The 25,345-nt window shown below is 35.5% G+C and overlaps 12 protein-coding genes across 12 annotated transcripts; 7 read left to right on the top strand and 5 right to left on the bottom strand.

Annotated features, from left to right (window-relative positions):
- Nucleotides 1-450: 450 nt before the first annotated feature.
- ALR1 (Mg(2+) transporter ALR1) lies at nt 451-2,934 on the top strand (the record flags this gene model as incomplete). The annotated part of the gene is made up of 1 exon (XM_003688683.1): nt 451-2,934. One exon carries the CDS (start codon nt 451-453, stop codon nt 2,932-2,934), a length of 2,484 nt encoding a protein of 827 aa, XP_003688731.1.
- A 471-nt stretch (nt 2,935-3,405) lies between these two features.
- Nucleotides 3,406-4,527, bottom strand: TPHA0P01380 (GSK family serine/threonine-protein kinase; the record flags this gene model as incomplete). The annotated part of the gene is made up of 1 exon (XM_003688682.1): nt 3,406-4,527. The coding sequence occupies one exon, from the start codon at nt 4,525-4,527 to the stop codon at nt 3,406-3,408; it is 1,122 nt and encodes a 373-aa protein (XP_003688730.1).
- An 876-nt stretch (nt 4,528-5,403) lies between these two features.
- On the top strand, nt 5,404-6,027 carry MRPS18 (mitochondrial 37S ribosomal protein YmS18; the record flags this gene model as incomplete). The annotated part of the gene is made up of 1 exon (XM_003688681.1): nt 5,404-6,027. One exon carries the CDS (start codon nt 5,404-5,406, stop codon nt 6,025-6,027), a length of 624 nt encoding a protein of 207 aa, XP_003688729.1.
- A 217-nt stretch (nt 6,028-6,244) lies between these two features.
- BXI1 (Bxi1p) lies at nt 6,245-7,111 on the bottom strand (the record flags this gene model as incomplete). Its single annotated transcript, XM_003688680.1, has 1 exon — nt 6,245-7,111. One exon carries the CDS (start codon nt 7,109-7,111, stop codon nt 6,245-6,247), a length of 867 nt encoding a protein of 288 aa, XP_003688728.1.
- A 326-nt stretch (nt 7,112-7,437) lies between these two features.
- Nucleotides 7,438-8,613, bottom strand: TPHA0P01350 (uncharacterized protein; the record flags this gene model as incomplete). The annotated part of the gene is made up of 1 exon (XM_003688679.1): nt 7,438-8,613. The coding sequence occupies one exon, from the start codon at nt 8,611-8,613 to the stop codon at nt 7,438-7,440; it is 1,176 nt and encodes a 391-aa protein (XP_003688727.1).
- A 1,004-nt stretch (nt 8,614-9,617) lies between these two features.
- Nucleotides 9,618-10,955, top strand: TRM13 (tRNA:m4X modification enzyme; the record flags this gene model as incomplete). Its single annotated transcript, XM_003688678.1, has 1 exon — nt 9,618-10,955. One exon carries the CDS (start codon nt 9,618-9,620, stop codon nt 10,953-10,955), a length of 1,338 nt encoding a protein of 445 aa, XP_003688726.1.
- A 512-nt stretch (nt 10,956-11,467) lies between these two features.
- On the top strand, nt 11,468-13,078 carry YPT11 (Rab family GTPase YPT11; the record flags this gene model as incomplete). Its single annotated transcript, XM_003688677.1, has 1 exon — nt 11,468-13,078. One exon carries the CDS (start codon nt 11,468-11,470, stop codon nt 13,076-13,078), a length of 1,611 nt encoding a protein of 536 aa, XP_003688725.1.
- A 203-nt stretch (nt 13,079-13,281) lies between these two features.
- TRM11 (tRNA (guanine-N2-)-methyltransferase) lies at nt 13,282-14,589 on the bottom strand (the record flags this gene model as incomplete). Its single annotated transcript, XM_003688676.1, has 1 exon — nt 13,282-14,589. One exon carries the CDS (start codon nt 14,587-14,589, stop codon nt 13,282-13,284), a length of 1,308 nt encoding a protein of 435 aa, XP_003688724.1.
- Nucleotides 14,590-15,975: 1,386 nt separating this feature from the next.
- Nucleotides 15,976-17,532, top strand: HRP1 (Hrp1p; the record flags this gene model as incomplete). Its single annotated transcript, XM_003688675.1, has 1 exon — nt 15,976-17,532. One exon carries the CDS (start codon nt 15,976-15,978, stop codon nt 17,530-17,532), a length of 1,557 nt encoding a protein of 518 aa, XP_003688723.1.
- A 300-nt stretch (nt 17,533-17,832) lies between these two features.
- Nucleotides 17,833-18,826, bottom strand: RPS19B (40S ribosomal protein eS19; the record flags this gene model as incomplete). Its single annotated transcript, XM_003688674.1, has 2 exons — nt 17,833-18,247; nt 18,807-18,826. The coding sequence occupies 2 exons, from the start codon at nt 18,824-18,826 to the stop codon at nt 17,833-17,835; spliced, it is 435 nt and encodes a 144-aa protein (XP_003688722.1).
- A 2,639-nt stretch (nt 18,827-21,465) lies between these two features.
- MSN1 (Msn1p) lies at nt 21,466-22,569 on the top strand (the record flags this gene model as incomplete). Its single annotated transcript, XM_003688673.1, has 1 exon — nt 21,466-22,569. The coding sequence occupies one exon, from the start codon at nt 21,466-21,468 to the stop codon at nt 22,567-22,569; it is 1,104 nt and encodes a 367-aa protein (XP_003688721.1).
- A 506-nt stretch (nt 22,570-23,075) lies between these two features.
- On the top strand, nt 23,076-24,590 carry TRF5 (non-canonical poly(A) polymerase TRF5; the record flags this gene model as incomplete). Its single annotated transcript, XM_003688672.1, has 1 exon — nt 23,076-24,590. The coding sequence occupies one exon, from the start codon at nt 23,076-23,078 to the stop codon at nt 24,588-24,590; it is 1,515 nt and encodes a 504-aa protein (XP_003688720.1).
- Between the last annotated feature and the right edge of the window lie 755 nt (nt 24,591-25,345).

Genomic DNA, 25,345 nt, shown 5'->3' with positions numbered 1-25,345 from the left:
GTTTTGGTCAAACCGGTTTTTGTGGACAGGATTTTTCTGAAAAATTGAAAATGGGATAACTGGAAGGAAAAAAATTGTTAGAATCACATATATATAATGTTGCAAATGTACGATGCCTTTATATAAATATCGATAGATGGGCCTGGTGGACTGCACTATCTTCACATCGACAAGGGACAAACTATAATCAGGACTCTGTTCAGTCGTTCAAAGCATCTAGTCTCTTTTTTCTTTTTTATCTGCCATCGACAAAAAATAAAAATAATGGTGCTTGTTTTTAATAAAAATTAGTCTATTTTAATTAACATAGAATACAATAGAACACACTCTGTAGGCAAAGACATACGCATCCTAAAACAGTTTACTTTCGCCTTCATCGTCCCATCCTCTTAACCGGATACATATATATATATAAAGACGCACGCACACAAACCAAGACGACCCACAAGAATGAGTTCTTCAAGTGATTTGGCGGATAAGGAGACTCCTCCTCTCTCTCCAACCGCGTCCTTGCACGAATCTATGGTTTCAATGAAGACAGAGGATCACAATGAGCTTTACGACCATAGACAGCACGACGATCCAATGGATATGGCTAACGCAAATACCACTTCCCCTCATACCCATGTCCGTCCCCACGATCTGTTATTCTCCAATAATAACAACAACAGTAGCAACGATCAACCTGCTTTGGATGCAAATTCTCAGTTGGATGATGCTAAAAATAGTGGCACGAACAGTGCTGCTGCAAAAAGAAGGATGTCAAAGGCTCGTTCTATGTCCACTACCAACTCAATGAATTTAAATCATGCAAACCTATTGGCTAAGACAGCGTCACAGAAATCAGATGTTCTACCTTCCAATGCAGATGCAAATGTCAAAAATCCCAATACCAGGAACTCGTTTGATTCGGAAAATTCACAGGCTTCGAGAGAATCTCAAGAGACAGAAGAAGATGTATGTTTCCCAATGGGGCCTGCATTGCATACAAGAGTCAATGGAATCGATTTCGATGAATTAGAAGAATTTGCTATTCAGGTTAATGAACAGAAACAAAATTATTATAATTCAATGAACTATAATAATATCTATAACACTAACTTCTGTTCAGCAAATGCAATGGATAGTGATCAAATTAATAAATCCACAAGTCAAGCTATTGCTTCTTCTTCCTCTTCACTTATCTCCTCTGCTGCGTTGAAATATACACCGAGGCAAGAAAAACTTCTGAATTCTGATGATACCTCTACGTCCCAAAAGGATAGTCATGATATTTCATTAGAAGATAAGCATAATGATAAGAGCAACAACAATGGTGTCTTCTTTGGTAACAACAAAATTGAAGATGAATTTGAAGAGGAGAGCAAAGAACGTGTTACAAAGCATAATACTATCCATAAGAAAAATGATGGTGACTCATTAACAAATTCAAATGATAGTCATAACCCACCTGCAAATGAACAAATGAATTTTACTTCACCAATAAGATACTCTTACTTTTGCTCAGAATCTGAAGAAACTGTGCATGCAGAGGATATCGCAAGTCTAGTGAAAGATGGAGAATCATATTTCGAACTATTTCATGGTGGTGAGCCTACATGGTGGTTGGATTGCAGTTGTCCGACTGATGATGAAATGAGATGTATTGCCAAGGCTTTCGGTATCCATCCTTTGACAGCGGAAGATATCAGGATGCAAGAAACTCGTGAAAAAGTTGAAATGTTTAAATCATATTATTTCATATGTTTCCATACTTTTGAAAATGACAAAGAATCAGAGGATTATCTAGAGCCAATTAACGTGTATATCGTTGTCTTAAGGACTGGTATTTTGACGTTTCATTTTGGTCCAATATCACATTGTGCCAATGTTAGAAGGCGTGTCAGACAACTAAGAGACTATGTCAACGTTAGTTCTGATTGGTTATGCTATGCTCTGATCGATGATATCACAGATGGGTTTGCTCCAGTTATTCAATCTATAGAATATGAAGCTGATACAATAGAAGATACGGTCTTCATGGTTCAAAATTTAGATTTCTCAGGTATGTTACAAAAAATCGGTGAAAGCAGACGTAAAGTTATGACACTAATGAGATTACTAAGTGGTAAAGCGGATGTTATTAAAATGTTCGCTAAAAGATGTCAAGATGAGTATTCAGGTATTGGACCTGCATTGACGTCATACATTAATATAGCAAACCTTCAAGCTGCAAATAATAATATGAATTATAATATGGATTCTTCCCACAATTTTACACCAAATGGTACTCAAACGAATATACATGGTAGCTCCAGTAACACGAATTTCATTCAGAATCCAACTGGCCAGCAACCGTCATTTCAAAATCAACTCCCTTCACAACCATTCCAAAATACATTTTCAAAGAATGCGCAACCCAGAAGTGATATTGCATTATATTTAGGTGATATTCAAGATCATTTACTTACCATGTATCAAAATTTATTGGCTTACGAGAAAATTTTCTCTAGATCACATTCTAATTATTTAGCACAGCTACAAGTCGAATCTTTTAATTCTAACAATAAAGTTACAGAGATGTTAGGGAAGGTTACTATGATTGGTACAATGTTAGTGCCATTGAACGTTATCACAGGTTTGTTTGGTATGAACGTCAAAGTCCCAGGTGAAGGTGGCAGCATTGCTTGGTGGTTTGGTATCCTTGGTGTTTTATTACTATTAGGTGCCCTAGGTTGGTTCTTAGCTTCATACTGGGTTTCAAGAAATGAAAGACCTTTATTGGAAGGTAAAGAGAATAACGATAGTGGAGCAAAATCCATTATTACCAACTTGTTTCCAAGGGGTGCTCGTGGAGCGAGAAACTACCGTAATACTTCAAATAATGGTAGAGGCAGACATTCATCAAATCACTCCATTCAGAGTTTACCAAGTAGATACAGTCGCTATAATTGAAAACTCTATCTACAGACCCATTAAACACTTTCCATATTTCCATTTACATTAAACAATTCTCCAAAACATTACATTACTTCATCAAAAATTAGGAATACTATTTGAATTATATCTATTTTTTCAACTATGTCTCATTATGATTCACAACTAATTAAAATTTCATTTATAACATTTATATTCCATATGCACTTACCGAACATAATACATAATTCCGTTTTATAATTCAATAATAAGCATTTTTGCATTTATTAAATCACGATACCTGTCTATCAATATTTGGAGGGGACTAAACTTATAGAAATTGTAAATTAAGATTACATGTTTTTTTATATATAAATATATATAGTTGAATGGATATGAGCTTCTTTAACAGTTCGAATACTAAGAGACTACCCAAATACATTAATAGATAAATGTTTTCCTTATTAACTTTTGTTTTAATGTTATTTGTAAGATTTTTTTCCTCATTTTTTAATTGATATTGTCTTCCTCTTGTGGTTTAATTTTATTAACAAGGTCACCTATGACTCTTAGTTCAAACTCGCTGAAATTAAATAATTCTGGTAAACGAACCGGTTGTGTTTCACCTCTTGGGAAAAAATATGCTTCATTTCTCAATTCATCGAAGAATTGATGAGCCATTATTCTTCTTGGTGATAATCTTGATTGTGGTTCGTAAACTAAAATTTTCATTAATAAATCTATACCATCTGGTCCTGCATGACCAAAATGTTTTTCAAAACGTGATAAAACAGAAGTTGAAAATAATGGTTTAGAAAATAATGGACCATCGTATGCAGGGTTTGAAAAGAATATAAACTTTTTATCAGGAGGTCCTAATAATTTTGTGATTTCTCTTAATTGTAATAAAGGTTCTGGACCTTGAAAAACGGCCTTTCCTATTAAAATCTCACCAATAACACAACCTAAACCCCAAATATCGATTTGAGTTGTATATTGTGTGCAACCTATGATTAGTTCTGGAGCTCTATAAAATCTTGAACATATATAACTAATTGATGGTTGATTATGTTCTAATTTTTTTGCTGAACCAAAATCACAAATTTTCAGGATACCTGTTCGTGAATCCAGTAAAATATTTGAAGGTTTAATATCACGATGGCATATACCTAATGCATGCAAATATAACATACCACGAGCGATTTGATAACTATACAGCTTAACGTGCTTAATTGGCAATTGCAGCTTATTTGTCGAATATCTTGAAATCTCCATTTGTAACGTGCCTGGTAAGCATTCCATTGCTAGATGTTGATAAACTTTATTGTCCACCGGAGAAACGTGAGTGAAAAAATAGTCCAATCTGACAACATTTGGATGATCTGTAATTCTTAGGATCTGCAATTCTCTTGATTTGTACTCTGTCTGTGCAGGAACCTTTTTAATTGCGAATGGTCCATACCATTGTTCTTTATCTGGCGTTATATAAGCTTGGACAACAGTACCGAAGGCACCGTGACCAATTTTTCTATACTCCTTAACCAACATACGCCTTGTGGTATCAGATCTGTTTGAAGTAACATCATCCGCGACAAACTCTTCACAGCTATTGTTAACTGTAGGATTGGACATATTTTCTACTTTATTGCTGCCTGTATATGTGTATTATGAAAGTAAATCTCGACGGAAAGGTTAATGAATGCAAAAAAAGATAATGATAATGTTATTGATTGGTTAATAGTAGGAAATGAGTTGAATATACTCAATTGTAACCAACGAAAGAATTCAACTAACCAAAAAAAGAGACAAAACTTGAAGTACAAAAGACTATATGTCGCCTAATTGACCTTATTTGTTTATTTTCCTTTTGTTAAATTTGTACTCCTTACACTTTCAACAAAAAAAAAAGCAGGATTATGGCGCCGTTTCCTTTATATTCAAATTGCAGTTTATATAAAAGGCGTAACAGATGAAGTACCTGAACAATTACTAGCCACTGCACCCTAACAACAACCTCTCAGACCTCAGGCAACACACCCTTTATAAATGAATTCTTAATCAAATCTAATACTTTTTATCCATTATTATCTTCACAATTCTTCGAATCTTTCTTGAAATTTTCTGATTTTCATTTCGAATCTTTTTTGTTTTCTCACACATCACTTGACACGAAACATGATTTTCGTGTCAAACGACCATATTCCAATTAGGAAATGTGCAGAATTATCACTTGCGACGGATTTCAAAATTAAGAATTTCTAAATCTTTAATATGGTTATATATAAGAAAGAGAACAACAGTGTAAGCAAGCCAAGCCAAAGATAATGTCTTGAAGGACATCACAGGTTCAAGAACAAGTTCTGGAAGATTGGTCAATTGCGATTGTGGTTTCATATATCTGCGTGCTCTTTCAAAACCGTTGTGGTAAAGTTTTTTGTGTGTTTTTCTGTTGGGACCCAGAATTGTGCAATATTATAATTAACTAGGTAACTGTTGATTTTAGTTGGAATGTTATCAGGCAAAATACTTAATCTTCCTTTACTCGGTAAGGTATCGAGGTTTAACAATGCCACTGTGAGGATGTTTTCTGGTGGTCAGGTTGCGTTCAATGAAAAACAATTATTCGCTGGGATTTCTGACATGCTTTCAAGCTCGAGAGATATCACTAATATATCGACTCCCATTGAAGAGAGTAATGGAACGCAAGTTGTTTCAGGGTCTGGCAAGAAAAAAATAGTTAAGCCTAATGAAAGGACTGTAAAATATGTGTTGTCTTGTCTTTTTGGTAAGAATAACACTCATTTCACTTACTCTGCTGTGGTTGAAGACACTAACTATATGAAATTGAATTCTGACAAAAGTTATAATGAACAATTTTTATACTATTATAATCTACCACGCAAAGTCAAGTTTAGTATTTCTACAGGTTGTCTTGGGTTCCGCAAAGCCGCAAGAGGTGAATATGAAGCTGCCTTTCAGACATCTGCAAAAGTTTTTCAAATGATACAAGAAAAAAGATTAATGGATAAAGACATTGAAATTGTGATGAAAGATTTCGGCAAAGGCAGAGCTGCGTTCACTGCTGCGTTGAATGGTAAAGAAGGTAATAATATAAGAAAAAACAATTTCTAGAGTCAGTGATAACACTGCATTGAAATTCGGTGGTGTTAGATCTCCAAGAGAGAGAAGATTGTAGGGAACTACTCCAAACTCTTCCATTAATTAAGATATTCATGCATTCATACAGTTGATAACAATAGAAACTTGTAAATAAATAAAGAAAGAAAGAACTATTTAAATAAACATAACTATTAGAATAATAAATGTAGTAGTTTATATAGAAGTACGTTTAATCTTCATTGCTATTCGACATGATCCTTAAAATGGAAAGGAACAGGTTAATAATATCCAAGTATAACATCATGCAACATTTAATCTCATCGTCGATGTAACACTTTCTGAAAATTAATTGTGTATCAATGAATAAGTATATAGTGAAAACAAAAGCACCAAACCAACCGAAGATCAAATTAGAAAACCCACCCATTCCTCCAAAGAACAGAGTAGAGATTCCCACACCAATCATCAACCATAAAGCCCAATTTAGCCAGTAATATACTGAAGTTAGTGAGTTCATTGACACCTGAAACAATGGTGACAGAGAAGAGACAGTGACACCGACCACAACAACCAAAGTGATGAGCAGAGCAGACAATATTGTTTTTGAATCATAAGTCAGTGTGACTATAGACATGGAGTACGCTTCAGCGAATGTGAAGATCATAAGCACAGTAAACTGGGCCTTCTTTGAGGCTAGATGGTACCATGGTTTAGAATTTCTGTGTTGTAACAAAGTGCTATCTCCGGTATTTGGCATGAAAGATTGCGATATATCGTCATCTTCGGTATTAGAGTTTGGAGCAAAGGACAACCATATGCAAGTGACTAGTGATATTATTGTGGAAAGTATGAATATACCTCTGTGGTTGACCATAAAATTCTGCAAGTATGGCAGGTTCAATACTGCTAGTGAGTATAGGAATGTGATGAGCAGTTGTATTATCAGTATGGAATATACTTTTCGTTGGAATTTCAATCTAACTTCTGGTTCACATGAGATGACTTTTACTGAATATTTAAAATCGTCCGGAAGATCGTTTGTATTGGTAGTTGCATAAGGGCCACTAGTGGCACCCGAGTAGTATTCAGAATTCATCTGGCTGTATATTTGCTTGATGTGTTAATAAACTGAACAATTAGAGATGTTTTTCTGAAGATGCAAAAGAAGTAAGGATGAATTATTGTATTTAAAGAATATATGAATAAGTGTATATAGATACTATATATATAGATGTAGCTGTGTCTTAGTTTAGTGTAACTCGTCATTACAGACCCAGAACTTCCTTGTTTCCTTAATCCGTTGAGATGGTGAAAATTCGGGGATGTGGTAATTTAAGGTCATGTGAAGAGAAAAAGAAAGAAGGCTGAAGGGAGGAACCGTTTGACTGTGCGTGTGATTGGATCTCTCTTAATGGATTATTTCTAGAAACTTAAACCTTTTTCGATATTAATTTGCAAACTGTCTATACAAGTTGGAAGGAGATTATCTTTTTCAAATGCGTTTAGATTGCCTATAATTTTATTATCAATTTTTGTTAACCCTGATAGTTTCTCTACTGTGCAGGCGGTGGCAAAGAATTTTAGCCTGCGTTCCAAGTATTGGTCATGCAACTCCGCTGCGCCCTCTACGGTTGATAATGGGGTTTCAAAGTCTTTGCCCACGATGGTTGTATATAGGATTGATTCGACCGTCTTAACTTGATTCAAGAGCAAAGCTGTGAATTGTTCTGCAATTCTGTAAGCGGAATAGGCCATTGATAAAGTAGCGGAACCTTTACCATTTTTAGCCTCTACGATTTCATCACCACCGTATTGAACTCTATTTATCAATTTTCTTATGATCTGTGAATCTGGACCGCGTACTAGATCGTAAAGTGAGCTTGTGAAGTTGTTTGCGGTGATCTGTGAAAACACTGGCAAGATTGTGTCGCCGGAATGGCCACCAATCACTGGAATATAAGGCATTTCCGCATTGTTTCCGCTATTGCTTTGCAATAAAGGTTCCAAAAACGTCGAGGCCCTCACTAAATCTAATTCAGTGATACCAAAACATTTTCCTATCCAATTTTCATTTAAAGAATTTTGCAAAACTGGCAGTAGTGAATTCAACGGATTTGAAATCAACAATATAAAACTTGAGTTGCCGCTGTTTTGAGAGTTGCATGCATTTGCATTATTGATATCGGTGGCAATATTTTTTATTATACCTGCATTTATATTGAATAGATCATCTCTCGTCATACCTGGTTTTCTTGGGACACCTGCAGCAATAATGATTAAATTTGAATCCTTTACATTTTCAGCTAAATTGTCCGTCACTTGCAGTCTGATTTTATTATTAATATGCGACAAATCTGCAGTGACGCCTTTTAAGTTTTCCAGATTGACATCGAACAGAGATAATTCTATGCTTGCATTTGCCGATGGGTCATTTGCTAGCAAGTTATTTAGATTCACCTTCAACAGTAAAGAGAGCGATTGCCCAATACCTCCACCAGCCCCAACCACAGACACTTTAACGCGCGTTGCATTTCTGGAGTCTCCGTCGTTGTGAGCGACTGAAGGATTATCTATAATTTCGATGGCAGGAACCGGCATTGTGTGTGTGTGTGTGTGTATACAAATGTGTATTTACTTACTTTCAAGATTGCCATAGAAAGAGAAGGTGAGACATATAATTCAGTCACTGGAAAAAGAATTCTTATATATAAGAATTCCAGAATCTCAGCGGCTAAATTCAGACAAGCCGCTGTGCAGTGCATGGGCGTTAAATGTAACAAATGATTTTTGTGGCACTGACTTTCATTTAAAAATTAATGACCGTTTTCTCAAAATGACCGTCTGCCTGAACCTGCCGGGGTGCTCCATCCCCGGGGAGTTGCAGCCGGGGATGGAACGGGTCAAAGGGAGGACAAATTTGGCCGCGCCCAAAAAAGTAATTAGCCGATCAAATTAATGCGGAAACGTCGGAGGCCGTCGGGGAAACCGGAAATGCGCGTCGTTAACAGCCGAAACGCCGTCGTCATGTGATGCAAATGGACGAGACAACCGTGGAGCACAGTGCGTTGCAAGGCTGTTAAAAGAAGGTTACGGATGAATGGGCGGATGGATGACTGGACAAATGGACCGGGGCGGGCGTTATGGCAGCCTCTCGCAGCAATGGGACTCGACTCTGATTAGATAAGTCGGTGGCTCTGTTCCTCTCTGCTTTTATCCATGTGTCCGGGTTCCGTTGGTGCGGTTCGATGGGGTGTCTCCTGTATGGGTGGATGCATTCTCTGCATCGAGCAGTCGCTGTCTGAACTGCCTCCGATTGTGCGGCGGGGTAACTGTTGCGACGGCAGAGGTGACAAAAATGGCTATTGTGTTACCCGCCTTTCAGTATCCGGGTAAACTGAAATGTTTCACCTCATCGCAGCGCTCCACCATCGCATCGCATCCCAATGCTGTAACAGCATGCCAGATCTATACTTACTGAGTGAGGCGTCAGGTGCATACGTTGTGTTTGTATATATGCACCTGTGTCCCACACACCCTAGTATGCATATACATATGGCTGTCATTGTAACCACAGGTCGGCGGTCTGAGTTCCCTGTTGCACAATGACTGAACCAAGACCGAAGAAGCAAAGATTACAATGTGAATATATCATTCCTAATAAAAAGAGACGCTGTGGCATGACCAGGCCCTCAAATGAGGAGTCGAAACACGTCAGGTACTGTTTGGAGCATCGGCATCTGTTGGGTGTCGACGCCTCTGCAGGTGCTGTGACGGATAGCAGGAAGAGAGTTCCGTGTCCCTTGGATCCCAATCACACTATATGGGAATTCGAATTGGCTAAGCATTTGCAGAAATGCAATAAGCGTAAAGTGCTGCACTCGAACGATGGAGAAGTGTATTACAAAGAAAATCATAATGCAGGTGTGTATTCGGAGCAGGGCGATGAGGAGAAATCAAATTTGTCTTTGCAAGATTGCATATTGTCCACACTCAACATCTTGAAGGACTTCAATAAAGAGAATGAAATTGTGATTCCAAAATTAATTAAACACAGTGGAATCATGGAAGATAAGAGGTTTCCTCAATTAGACGAGAATGACAACATTGGTAGGAAGTATCATGCAATCCAACAGTCGTCTCTGATACAAAACATGTTCGATCACAATATCCTAACCTCGGCGTCGAATAGTAATTTCATTGAGTTTGGCTGTGGCAGAGCAGAACTCTCCCGTTACATCAATCAAGTGAACCAATACACAACGGACACGGACAATAGCACTTCGCATTTCGTTCTGATCGATAGATCAACAAATAGGATGAAATTCGATGCAAAAATAATGGCAGACTCAGAAGAAATTAATAGCGTAAGATCTAACAATAATAAACCGCAAATTGACAGGATAAGAATTGACATTAAGGATCTGGATATCACCCCTGTGTTGAAGTCCAATGAAAAGTACATCGCAATTTCAAAGCACTTATGTGGTGTCGCAACAGATTTAGCTTTGAGATGTTTAATTGGTCATGAAAAAGAATTAAGGGAGGACCATTTACAAGGTATTTGCATTGCAATGTGTTGCAGACACGTCTGCAATCACAACTCTTATATAAACCCTTCGTACATTAAACACATCCTCCAAAATCATAGTGCTGGTGAGACTTTGACCTATAGTCAATTTTTCCTTGCTTTGACAAAAATTGCACCATGGGCAACTTCAGGTAAGGCAGGGACTGGTGACCAAGCACAAACCCATTTTTCGAAATTAAATGAACAAGAAAGATTCAATGCAGGTATACAAGCGAGAAACATAATCGATCAAGGGAGGGCCGATTGGCTGGAATCACGATTAGACGAGAAAACGTTTGGTGTCAAGCTCATCAGATACTGCGAATCAGAAGTCACCCTTGAAAACAACGCCATCTTAGTCTATAGAATATAGTATATCGATATTGTATAAATCATATACTGCATAGAACCTTCGATCACATGTAGTAGATAAAACCAACTATATTAGTGTCCATCTCATCTCTTGTGTGCTTTACACATATCATTTTTCTTAACTATGTGTATTTATCGTGTCTATAACAGAAAGAGCGATGCCGAAACGTTGCCATAATAATAATATTCGACAACAGAAAAAATATCATCAAATCAATAAAATAATTCAATATATTGAACAATGTATTAAGTAATTTGCTTGTATTATATGTTGTAATGCACCTTGATAATAAAAAACTGTGCTTCAATTAATCTGACCAAGGACTTTGCAGCAGAACCAAAAAGGGTGTGGTTAAGTATTTAACATAGCAGGATTTAATTGCGCTTTAACTTGATTCTCTTTTTTTGTCAATCTAAACAGTGAGCCATACATGAAGAATTGTATTCAGTTATAGACTAAGGTTTGAAATTGTAATTTATACAAAGAACGAGTTTATTCAATAATAGTTGGAAATGTCAAAGAAGAAGAGATATTCACTAAATGGGGCCTCGCCTGTTGTCCCTATCGTTGCCAGTTTTGAATCTGACTCAAACATTAGTTCAGATGTAGAGGATAAAAGAGCTTCAGTCACAAGCACCTTTTTAGATAGACATGGCGAGTTGAGTCGAAAGGATTCTTTTCTAAGATCAAATCAAACGGGAAAACATTCATCTTTTTACAGAATTTCATCTTCAGATTTATCGGCAACTAATTTATCATTCGATTCATTAGAGGTTGCAACAACAGCAAATGTTAAAATAATCTTGATAGGTGATGCTGGTGTGGGAAAGACAGGGATGGTTCTAAGTTTTTATAATGAATTACCAACAAAAGGCCAGTTTAAATTAATGAGAGAAGTATCAGGTTCTGCAAAGGAAAATTTTCAATTTGATAAAATGAAACTACCGAAAAGAAGCATCAATGCTAATATTAAAAGACTTAAGAAGAAACCATCGTTGACCTCTGTCAAAAAAAGATATAGTCTAAATGATTATGAAGAACTTTTCAACAAGAAATCTCCGACATCAGAGGATTTCGATCTTTCCCTAAATTCAAATTCAGGTTCTAAATTGAAAGATGAATTCCACCGTGATGACGTTGAAAGTGAAAATGAAGACGAATTAGTGATAGATACTTCATCAACTATTGGTATTGACATTAAAACCACTACAGTAAATGTAGATAACAGATTTTTCAAGTGTATCACCTGGGATACTGCTGGCCAAGAAAGGTATAAAAATGTTATGATTCCTACACTATATAAAGGATCAAACGGTGTGTTCTTAATTTATGATATCTGTGATATTGAAAGTTTTAGAAGTTGCTGTGATCATTGGTTGCAAGAAGCGATCGATAATATGAGCAAAGAAGACTTGTCAAAAGCTAGATTTTACTTAATTGGTAACAAGATTGATCTCTACAAAAAGAGACAGGTTAGACATGAAGATGTGTTGGAAAAAATGAGTGAAATTGAATTCAAATTCGAAGTTAAGATTGCTGGCAATTTTGAAGTTACATGCAAATGGCCAAATGTAGTTGAGAGGACTTTTAATATCGCTATTAAAGATTTGATTGAGCATGGTTGTTATGATGATACAGAATACAAAAATACTGGCAGTAATATTGAAAAGTTGCCAAATAAACAAAGTGGTGACGATGATGAAAACAGACTTGTGGATAGCAGCATTCTAGAAACAAACGCTGATACATCGAAAATACTGAAAGATTTAAATGACCTTGACTCGGATGACAACCCTGCAGAAGAAAGAGAATCAGAAGGTGAATTTTCGAATAATAGAATAAGGAAAAGTCCACCGATTAGTACTAAAAGCAAAATTATATCGCAGTCTCTGGAATATAATGACATGGTTTCGGATTCAGAATCAGATAATGAACATACCATACGAAATCGGCTTGTAGAAAATCCAAATAAGAACATTGAAAAAAATGATGAAGGCAAAGATATCGATGAAGCACTTGAAAGATTATTTCCAAAGAAATCAAGCAATGTCGATATAACGAAACCTTTAGGGAAGAATTCAGAGACTCCGAATGGTTCATTCTATTCTTCCTGCTGTGCATAATGGCACCATTAATAAAAACAAGAACAATCAAATTGATTTTACGTACTAATACAGTATAAAAAATCTTTACATTTCCTCAGCATAAGTAGTTATTACTATTCCTTTTATTTTCAATTAGTTTCGTATTTATTTTGTATAAAATATATTTAAAAGAATGAATGCATTATTGTAATTTTAAAATTTTTTAGGAAATAAGATAAAAATTAGTTGAAGTTTTTAAAGTAACGGTCTCTAAAATTTGATGTTCTCTGTTTACCTGCATTGGTAGAACCATTGTAGCCATCACCCCTGTTGATATAAACTAATAATCTTCTTGACCATTTATTAAAATCTTGAACACAATTATATTTTAATTCCAAATTTGAATGCATTGGTACAATTGTTTCAATATTTTCATCATTTGCTGTTGGCATCCAAAATGCTAAACGGCCACCAATAGGTAGTCTCTCGGTAGAATACTGCAATAGATCATCCAATAATGCATCCAATGAGTATGGTTTTTTGGTTGGAATATAATCACGTTTTAAGTAAGCCTTTTCACCGTCAATTTCTACATCCTCTTTACCTTCAAATTTTTCAGGATTTTTGGCACCTAATACTTTAATACTCTCTCGTATACCATAAGGTGGGTCGCATAGAATTGTATCTATCATTAGATCTGATCTTAATGCATTATGTGTAAAATCCATAGTAATAACATCTAAGAACTTTTCGCTTTCGCCATATTTTTTGAAATTTGAATTGATACTTGCTTGAGCACCTTTACCTCTTATCATTCTTCCATCAATATCCGAGCCGATAACCAGAGCACCAAAATGACCACCGGCAACTAGAAATGAACCTGTGCCCGCAAATGGGTCGTACATTATTGTACCTGGTTTTACCTGAGCTATATTTGCACTCACTAAAGATAATTCTGCTTCAAAACTTGTAGTACCTTTGTAAGGTCTCTTCTTTAAGTCGTACTTCTCCATGGCACTTCTGTTACTTCTTTGTACTAATCTACCAAAATAATGGTATACTGGTTTATCACCACCAATGTTTTCACTTACAGGTTGGTATTTTTCTATAACAGTATATATCTGTTTTGCATCCTTCATACGGATTTTACCTTTAAAATCTAAATATCTGAATGATTCTATTTGTTTAACTCTATCAACATTATTATTTTTTGAATTACCTTTGTAAGTTTCAAATTCAAATTTAAAAGAATCCAATTCGTAGTCTTTAATATATTTTTCGGTGTAAGGTTGTTCCTTAATTGACTTGTGCAAATCTTCCATTGTCTCACCTTCTCCCCAATATTCATAGATTGCCTTAGTTAAGATGGATCTCTTAATCCAGGTGCTTGCTTCTTCATCATTTTTCAAGTCGGCAATTAGAAATGGACTCTGGTCAGAATATTTCGAATAATCTATACTTTCAATATTGAACAAATCTGCCAATGATTCAATCTCTGCTTTTCTAAAGTTCAAATGAGCATGCACCATAAATAGAAGGTACTTTTTCATCTTTCAAACAAATGGTAGACTATTTATTATATTTTTTCAGTACTTTGAGAGTTCAGCTGATATGCATGAAGTAAGAAAAGCCTCGCAAAACAGCAACAATTGTTAAAAAAAAACCAAAAGATCAAACCTATTGACCAACAAACCAACTAATCTTCAAAACTTTATCAAAATGTTGGTCTATTAACAACAAAACTTTAAGCATATCATCAATTACTCTCTAGATTGAGTGGTACATTATTGAGATGAGATGAGATGAGTATTGAAAATAATTTTTCAATCAATAATGAACTTACCCGACTTTTATGTTTTTTCCTATTTGAGAAATGTCTAACCGCGTTTCTTAATGCAGCGACCTCGAACCCAAAACCGGTAATTCACGTTCATTACCCCCACATATGACACGCTATGCATTGTCTTCCTTCCCCTCTCGTTACCAATTTTTTATTGGCAGATAAAAATAACAGCCGGGTAAGGTCTTCTAGAATTAACATGTAAGCAGGAAATCGTTTTCGTCCGGAAAAAATTTAAAAATAAAAAATTAAAATACAAAAATTATGAAAACTATAAAAGGGACGTAAAATTTTCAGAAAAAAAATTATTTCTTAATATTTGACGTTCTTCGCTATAGTTGTATCTTTCAAATATTTTCATTGGTACTTTGTAGAATAAATAAATAAAGAAGATTTTACAGGAAATTCAATCTATAAATTATATTTATTACTATTTTTATTTACACAAAATAAAATAAAAGAAGAGATATATTTTAAAGAATAAATAATAAATTAGTAACTACATTGTTTTTGTAATTCTGTTTATTTTATTTTTTTTTAAGTTTAAGTTAAGTTAGGTTGACTATATATTTGATAAATTATTACTAGTATTAGTGTTATATTATAAGTTTGTTGTTATTGCCACTATTTATAAAAAAGGATAACAATATAAACAAAAGAAGTCTACTGACCATAATCATAAAAAAAAGCTTAGTTTTTTTATTATAAGTATCATTATTTTCCTATCACGAGAAAACAAGATAAAAACACACACCCCATTATTTTACATCTTTATTTAAATTACAGAGCTATACAGATTTGTTAAGTATAAGTATATTAAAAAAGAAAAAATCAAAAGACAATTCGATTATTTTCCTATCAGTGCCTTTAAATTACTAAAATTTAGATATATTTAAAAGTACACAATAGTAAAATTCAATTATTACAGTCTATAATTTTATTATTTATATCGATAGATAATAGTTAGCTGTTTCACTTTCCATTTATTAAAATTTTAAAAGACGAAGACAACCTCTTTTAATTTGTAACTATTTAAACTTATAAACAACGCAAGTTAAAAAAAACCAATCACGAGTACTTACTACATTATCACAACATGAATTCTGAGGACGAAGACTTTAACGATATTTACGGTAACGACGAAGAACAAACTACTCAAAAGGGAACTGTTGTCGCTCAAGAATCTGCAAACGTAGAAGATGTTGAAAAACCTAAAGAAGCAGAAAAGGAAACTGCCAGTTCGTCTTTAGATCAATTAGCTGCTTTACAAGCTCTTTCTTCAAATTTGACAAATTTAGCTAATCAAGGTTCTTCGACAGAATCTGTCACTCCAAAAGCAGTAGGAGAAAGTAATGAAAGTAATAGTAATGATGATGCTTCTGCATCAGTGAACAATCAAGACGTTAGTTCCACTAATCAGTCTACACCAGGTATGCCAGCAGGCAATAATTTACCATGGGATCAACTGCGTCAAACAATGTCACAATTTCAACCGCCTATGCCACAACAGCAACAGCAACAGCAACCACCACAGATGAATAATGATTCTCAAAGAAAAGTTAAGGCTGACTTATCAAAGGATAGTTGTAAAATGTTTATCGGTGGTTTAAACTGGGAGACTACAGAGGATACTTTACGCGATTACTTCAATAAATACGGTAGTGTTGTTGAATTAAAAATCATGAAAGATAATAACACAGGTAGATCTAGAGGTTTCGGTTTCTTAACTTTTGAAAATGCTTCAAGTGTTGACGAAGTTGTTAAAACTCAACATATTTTAGACGGTAAAGTTATTGATCCAAAGAGAGCCATCCCAAGAGAAGAACAAGATAAAACTGGTAAAATTTTCGTTGGTGGTATTGGTGCTGATGTTAGACCTAAGGAATTCGAAGAATTTTTTGCTCAATATGGTACTATCATTGATGCTCAATTGATGTTAGACAAAGACACAGGTAGATCTAGAGGTTTTGGTTTTGTTACGTACGATTCTCCAGATGCTGTTGACAGAGTTTGTCAAAGCAAATATATTGAATTTAAAGGTAAACAAATCGAAATCAAGAGAGCTGAACCAAGAAATAACCAAAAGGCTAGCGGTCAAACTAATAATATGAACAACATGAACAATGGTATGGGCAACATGAATATGATGTATCAAAACCCGATGATGGGTGGTTTCAACCCAATGTATAACCAACAAGCTATGACTGATTATTATCAGCAAATGCAACAATATTATCAACAAATGCAACAACAAACTGGTGTTGATTACTCCCAAATGTTCCAACAACAAATGCAAATGATGATGCCAGGTATGAACCCAGGTGCCGCCGGAGCTGACCCTAGTAAGCCGGGCCAACCAATGGGTGGTTCTCCAAGTTCAAACTCTGCTACTCCACAAGATAATAACGATGTTCAAACTTTAGGTAATGAACAAAATAAAATGGAAGATAAGCATGGGCTACCAAAGGGTCCAAGACGTCCAAGTGCAGGCTCCAGTGACTACGACCGTTATAATGATAACGATGACTATCAATACAGAGGTGGCAACACCGGTCGTAGATTAAACCACCGTATCGGTAGCAATAAGAATAACTATCGTGGTAGTGGTCGTGGTGGTAGACGTTCTCATGGTTACCATCCATATAATCGTTAAGGTAACTAGGTAATCGTATTAAAATATAACAATTTAGCATTAACTATATATGGAAAAAAGGAACAAAATTGTATAATGATAGACATATATAGTAAATATTTTTTTCAATATATATAATTCAATATTAAAGTTAATTAAGATTATAAATGTATTTAGATATCTAGATTTGTATATTTAGAAAACTCATGCGACTTTTTAATGGTTATAATATGGGATTATTAGATTATGAAAATTTTGTAGAAAACTACTCTAAAAAGAACTATTTATTTTTTATATATAATTAATTTATTTTAGATTTGTTTACTCTTCTTCTTCTAAAGTTTGAGCGGCAATACGATCTAAATCTCTTTGACCATTTTCAGAGATTCTTCTACCACCCTTTGGAGAGATTTCGACAACACCAATCTTTTCTAAAGCTTGTAAGACTCTTCTGTTAATAGAACCGGAAGCGTCAATGTGCTTGGATGGTCTAGCACCTCTGGACTTAGCACCACCGTATAATTTGTTTAACTTACCGACACCAACTTGTTTTCTTAAGTAGATGTGTCTGGCGACGGAAGCAGCTCTCTTATAGAACCAACCTTCAGAATCTTGTGGTGGCATTTCATTACCAGAAGAGGTCTTGACAATGTCAACGTAACCTGGAACTTCTAATTTACCTTGTCTTTGCAAGAAGGTAGCATAAGCGTTGATGAAATCTTGAGCAGCAACGTCTCTGTATAAAAAATATTGTGATTGATATCAACAATGAAGTAATAACAATAATATGAAAATGTTAGTAAGATTGTGTAATTGCAAAGAGCAACTTAAAATAAATGGTCAACGTTATTTAGTTTTGTAGAATCTGTGCAGCAATATCCATGCTATTATTGATATCTCTCGTGTATATGTAAATTGATAGAAACTCCTCCATCGCATGTGAGACAAGACTTTGCACTGTCATATTCTCGATTTATATTATAACCAAAAGACAATTTTCTTCTCTTAACTTAGAGCATGTATCCATGGACTTGTAATCTAGTCTATTGTATCGATTCCAAGGTGGATACTTAATCGAATAGTCGTTTTCTCTGTATATCCCAACATAAATATTTGATACAACTTCATCAATAGTACTTTCAACAGTCTAGCTCTCATCATCTCTCACGCTCTATCACTATCTTGAATCTCATCCTATATCCCTAACAGAATTCGGTTGTCTGGATTGCTTGTAATTTCATCAAAACTCGGAACACATTTATAAATCATTGAATACATTGGAATTTATTACATACCTAACGGAAACACCTGGCATTTTTGGCTATATTGGTCTCTTAATCTGATCTATTAAAGAATAAGCAAGTCTTGAATTACAACGAACACACTTTAAATACACAACCACCTCTTAAATATGGTATGCAAACAATATATATTTTTGTAAGAGAAGATAGTAACATTAATCCTTGGGTTCACTAGGTAAGCACAGCAGAGTATACCAGGTATTTCCTCCAATACCAATACAATTGTTTGACAAACAAGACTTAGTTCCCAATACTTTAGAGTCCTTACAATTATCACAAGCTCTAGGTTCACCATCACAAGATAGACAGATGGCTACTAACATTTCTTTCAATACAGCTCATCTCAGTTACTGAAAAAAAAACATTTCCATGTCGTCTGCAACAGTGGATATGAGTGGGTAGGGGGCATCTTCCAGTGGGAGGGCAGACGTCCTCCAGGCTGCCAACACAGTGGGAAACAAAAAAAGTTCAGCCCAGCCCAGTGTGGACAAAACTATTCTGTTCACGGCCAGGCAGAGGACGGGTTGGTCCCCGAAAGGAGAGATACCTCTAGACAGACAGCGATGGAACACTATCACTTGCCTTGTCATGCGACAGAGAATGAAAAAAATGAAAAATGAAAAAAATGAAAATTCGGACCGACTCGCGCAACAAAAAGAACTGAAAGTGTAAAATTTGCACCAAAAAACATCTCTGGATGTATGGGTGTGCAGTCACAGATCTATGAACATGTGAAACAATGTTGAGTTGTGAACACGGCAGTAAGACAATACATTGATAGTATATCACGTTACGATACACGTTTTTTAGGTATTTTGTCATGTTGTCCAAAGAATCTTCGACTTCCTAATAAAGAAAAAATGGATTAAACTGAAAAATTGGGATAAGAAATTTTATGTTCGAGAACCAGTCGAAAAATTATGTAACAAGGAAAGAGTCCGACACCGCTCAGCATGCGTTTATGGTCATCGGGCAGCTCTCATCGAACTGAGGACGCGTGGATCGGTCCACCTGGCGTAAGGTAAGTGCCACCACCGCAATCCCTTCATATCAGTACACAGATACTCCTATATGATTCTTAATCACAAAAACAGCTTGACATCAAACCGAATGCGTGCGTCAAAGAACCTCCGCAAGCACTCCAGAAGTATATTTTATTTTTTGTATGAACATCTACGCTAGCATACCGCACATGTACGTATTCTGATGAAAACAGGATTTCCACTTACTGCTTCGGTCGAGAGTTGCTGCCTACATGGAGCAATACGTCAACTAGGACGAAGAGCCGGGAGTGCTGTAGTTTTTTCGACCCTGAAGAGCCGACACTCCACCAAGGGTACCACAGGTGTGCACAATGCCAAGGAAATAGCGCATGAAACTTAAAAACATTTTTTTCCACCAATATCATCAATCTCATCGGTTCGATCTAGTAAGAGCCCACCAAATGAAAAAAAGAAAAGACACTCTCTTCGTCTACGTGTTATCTCTCTTTACAGTTAACACGCATACACATACACACACACATACACGGTACAAACCTGAGTATAAACCCTCAGCACGTTCGCATCTCTCTCCCTCCTACCGTCCCAAGTACATGTCTCTTATCACAGTATGGGAACACTACAGGTGAAAACTGAGTGTTCGCACAACACAGTGAGGTACACCTTACGAAATTCATTTCACATTTTCGATATTTTTACACTTTTCCCTTTTTCAAATCGTGCTGCTTCTACGCGCATCTCTGACTATTTTACCATTTTTTTTCGAAATGGAAAACAATTTTGAATATTTTTTTACAAAAAATATTCAAAGTCCCTTTCTCAGACTTCGTGGTCTCGAGGTTTTCTCTCTGTGAGGTGAAGCAAAGCATTAACCATTTTCTGTAGTGTTAACGTTCAATTTCATTTACAAGACACATGTACATATGTATGTATATTTGCGAACGCAATGCATTAGATGGGCATGTATGTGTGTCCTTTTGTTGCAATTTAGTTTCGTGCGACGATTGTTATCAGGAAATGGCACTGTTCCTCTGAATCAGAAGTATGGAGTTTCGTTTCTTTCAATTTACGGTCGTCTCTGTATTAGATTGAATTTTGAAGAAACCATTAGTTTTTGAAGTATGGGAAGTTCAATCTGTTCGAAAACATTGTCGAGGATGTTCATGCAGCTGTTTCAGTGTGTGAATTCGATGTTTTTTGCACAATGAATGGGATAAGCTGGTTCTCTGGAAACTCGGTGGGCGTGTGTGACAGGTGCCATAGGTTTCGTTTCTTTTCAGCTTGTCTACTTTATTTCTTAGTGTGATGGGACTTGTTTATATAATTGATTAATACTCGTTATTTATTTGTTCATTGATTTCTCGTTTTAGATATTTGATTGCGATAAATTTCACGTTAACAATGTACAAATGTTTACGTCTTCCAATCTTTAATGTGATAATCAATTGGAATGTATGAATATTGTCATATCTTGTTTTCTTATAAAATAACATGTATTTGGAATGTACTGATACATGCACTCGAACTATTTTAATTAGCAACTATAAAAAAACCCACTTTATTAGGGTACTCTTTATTTTTCGTTGGATACCGTTTCTTCTCACCCAACAGACAATAAACAAGACAAAGTAATACATATATAATCGGATAGAATGGATATAATAGAAGGAGATGGTTCTATTAACAATCGTGTCGGCGATTTGGAAAGACAAGTGCTCATGTTTGAGCGTATGTTGCTTACGTTGAGTGGGACGTTAGATCAGCATTTTAAGAAGTATGACATGTTAATCTCCACGCAGCAACAACAAATGGCAGAACTGAATGCAATTATTTCAACTTTATTAAATGACCAATACAGACATTCAGAAATTACAAGAGAAAAGTTGTCAAGTGCTCTACATGGAATTTCTGCCACATCAGCATCAGTCTCTACAACAATGAACGATACAAGTTTGAGAGTAGTAAGTAATAGTAGTAACAGTAATGACCAATTGCCCGTTAATGACGGTTACAAAGGGCTCCATGGAAATATCGACATAAACAGACTGGAAGGGAGTTCGATGTCACAATCGTCTTCATTACATACACCATTAATAAACAACTCTGCATTCTTACCAACAAAATTATCACAGTCTTCGGGTATACAAAATACAAATAATATGGTAAACGATTATTTGAAGACACCTGTATCCAATTATTATTCTACCGTAGCTACGACTATGCAGAATTCAAATAGCCTGAACCATTCTTCAATTTCTATAGCGCAAGATCCTGGTGCCGTGAATGTCACTGAACCAATTAAAAGTGGCAATGTAATATTTTACAATCAAGCTGAAAAATCAACAGAACCCACAAGAAATATTAGTGTTGACGATAGAAACGTGGAAATGAATGGAACTCGACAAAGAAAAAAGAAGAAAAACGTTTTTGTTGGAGAATTCCAATTCATAAAATCACCACATTCGATACTCGATCTGTGGAAGGAATACACAGAGGGTATAAATGGCCAGCCATCGATTAGAGAACTGGAATCAATATATCAAACAGGATGGAGACGTGACCCAGCTGTAAATAAAAGGTTCTCGAGAAGGAAAGTACTATACAAAGCAATCGAAAATGGTTTGAATAGAGGCTATACATTAGAATATATCATCGATCTGCTAGAAGATTTTAGATTTACAGATGAAACTAAAAAACAAAAACGACCAATAGGTTGGATCTTCCACTCTGCAAATATTCCAAATTTACTAAAATAAAAGATGCATCGTTACTAATTTCTTACAATATATTCATAATATAGTGAATTATATAACAAAATTTATAGATTTATATTGTGAAATGAAATTTTCGTGGCCAATTAACAACTGGTAACATAGCATGTACTATCTGACTCTTATAATTCTTATAGACAAGATTTATATCGAGATCATTTATACGTCTATTAGCTCTTCTTATATCAGCAGTTGGATACTTTATAGAAGCAGCGTTCTGAAATATCACTATATACGTGTTCCGCTAGTGAATTGAAAAGTTAAGACATCCCATCGAGATTAGAAAACATCTGGAACCTACGCAACGTTCGAGAGACATAAATAATGGTCAGTTGATTATAGAGAGTATAAGTTCAAATATAGTTTCTTAGGGCCTTCTGACATTTTTTCTCTTTTGCTTTATCTTAGGTACATTTGCTGTGCCAATTTTTGATAAAATAGAATATCCTGCTGAGAGTGCCTGAATAAGTTGAAATTCTTCTATTTCACTAATGATGTCAGAAAAAGTTCAACCGGACCTTATTGAAGTTTCAAGCGAAGTATCTGAAATAGATGATAACTACGATGATTATGAAGGACATTTGAGTAAAGCAACTGAGCAAGTTGACAGCGCTAAGAAGAGGAAATTTGCTGAAGATGAGGATGAATCTGTGAACAGAAAAAAAAATAATCCGGTTCTCAAGCTGGCTAATGACATTGATAAAAATAATGATTTTATTGCGTTTTCTGAATCAAGTTCCGATGAAGAAGAAGTTAAGGAAGACGGGGACGAAGGTGTTGATAAAGACGGTGCCACTATCTTGAATACTGATTTCCCATGGATCATTAACCATGACCATTCGAAACAAAAAGAAGTTGCCGATTGGTTAACATTAGAAATTAGAGATTTTGTGTCGTATATCTCTCCAAATAGAACTGAAATTGAAATGAGAAATCAAACAATTAACAATATACGTAACTCTATCAAAGAACATTGGCCAGATGCTGATTTGCATGTATTTGGATCTTATGCTACAGATTTATATCTACCCGGTTCCGATATTGATTGTGTGATAAATAGTAACAAAGGTGACAAAGGTAGTAGAAGCCTGATGTACTCTCTTGCTAGTTTCCTGAAACGCAAAGGTTTAGCAACAGATATAACAATTATTGCAAATGCTCGTGTTCCAATTATAAAATTTGTAGAGCCAGTATCTGGAATTCACATCGATGTCTCATTCGAAAGGGATAACGGTTTAGATGCGGCTAACATAATAAGATCATGGTTAACTTCCACTCCGAGTTTAAGAGAACTGGTGTTGATTGTCAAGCAATTCCTAAATTCCAGAAGATTAAATGATGTTCATACTGGTGGACTGGGTGGTTTTTCAATTATTTGTTTAGTATATTCATTCTTATCGTTACATCCAAGAATAATCACTAAAGAGATTGACGCTAGAGAGAATTTAGGTATTCTACTGATTGACTTTTTTGAACTATATGGGAAGAATTTTGGCTATGATCATGTTGCATTGACAGTACGTGATAATCAGCCGAAATATCTACCGAAATCGCAATGGAAAGGTTTAAATGCGAAAAATTCATTCACGTTAGCTATTCAAGACCCAGGTGACGAAACAAATAATATCAGCAGAGGTTCCTTCAATTTAAGAGATATCAAGAAGGCGTTTGCCGGCGCATTCGACCTTTTAACTAACAGATGTTTTGAATTAGAAGCTGCCTCATTTAAAGATCGTTTGGGGAAAAGTATATTAGGTAATGTGATCAAGTATAGAGGTGTCGAGAGAGATTTTAATGATGATAGAGGGTTAGTTAAGAATAAAGCTATAGAAGAAAACAAGAGCTACATTAAAAAAAGAAGCAGCATTGTCCACGATGCACAAGATCTTTCGGATGATGAACGCCAACATCCAAGGAAACGAAATAAAACTTCATCAAGAAAGAAACCTGTGCCCAAGGAAAATAATGAAGATGAAGATGATGATTACATTCCAGTGTTAGAATAGGCATATTTGTTCTACCCATGGCACGCATATATAGAACTGTATGCACATATATGTGTGTGTATGCATTATTACACCACCGCATACTCATGATTCAGCCTGTAGATGACGATTGAGCCTCACTGTATAGAATTTTGATAAATAATAGAAGCATTTTTATAAATTAGGAACCTCTGAACGGTGTCTATGGACCCGCAATGTAATAGGTAATCCAAACCTTGGTATCAGTTAAGAAACAGTTTCAAAATGCTTGGCGTAGAGGTAGGAGAGGTGGTGGTGGTGTATATAACTCTGGGCTACTCCCAAGCCCTGTCCACCAACCCTATCCCAAGCGGAAGAGAAGCCCTGTTTCCTAGCCCTGCTATCGCTTACGATAATTGCCGTTTCGGGAAATGTATCTTTGCGCGTTTCTCTGATTTGATATCCTGATTAGGCAATTTTTTGATTTATGATGCCCTTTTAGGAAATTTCTTGAGAGATGTCGGAACAGCTCTCAGACAGATCGTTACCGGAACTTTGGAATGTAACCCCTTTAGGACACATAGTGAAATTTACGAAACTGAAAAAAATTATTGTTATCACCATCTCGAAACCAAAGATGAGAATTTTGTAACAAGTATTGTGAGTATTGATAGATTAACGAATCTCACGATGAAGCATACTTGTGGACAGTAGTGGGTTGTTGAGCGTTCGGTTCTGGTTACTGGTGCACCTATTGCAACAATATTTGTCTGTGTGTGTGTGTGTGTGTTTAGGAT

Source organism: Tetrapisispora phaffii, chromosome 16, assembly GCF_000236905.1.
Source record: "Tetrapisispora phaffii CBS 4417 chromosome 16, complete genome".
Lineage (NCBI taxonomy): Eukaryota > Fungi > Ascomycota > Saccharomycetes > Saccharomycetales > Saccharomycetaceae > Tetrapisispora > Tetrapisispora phaffii.
The sequence above is the reverse complement of the archived record's forward strand: the minus strand, read 5'-3'. Positions and strand labels throughout refer to the sequence as shown.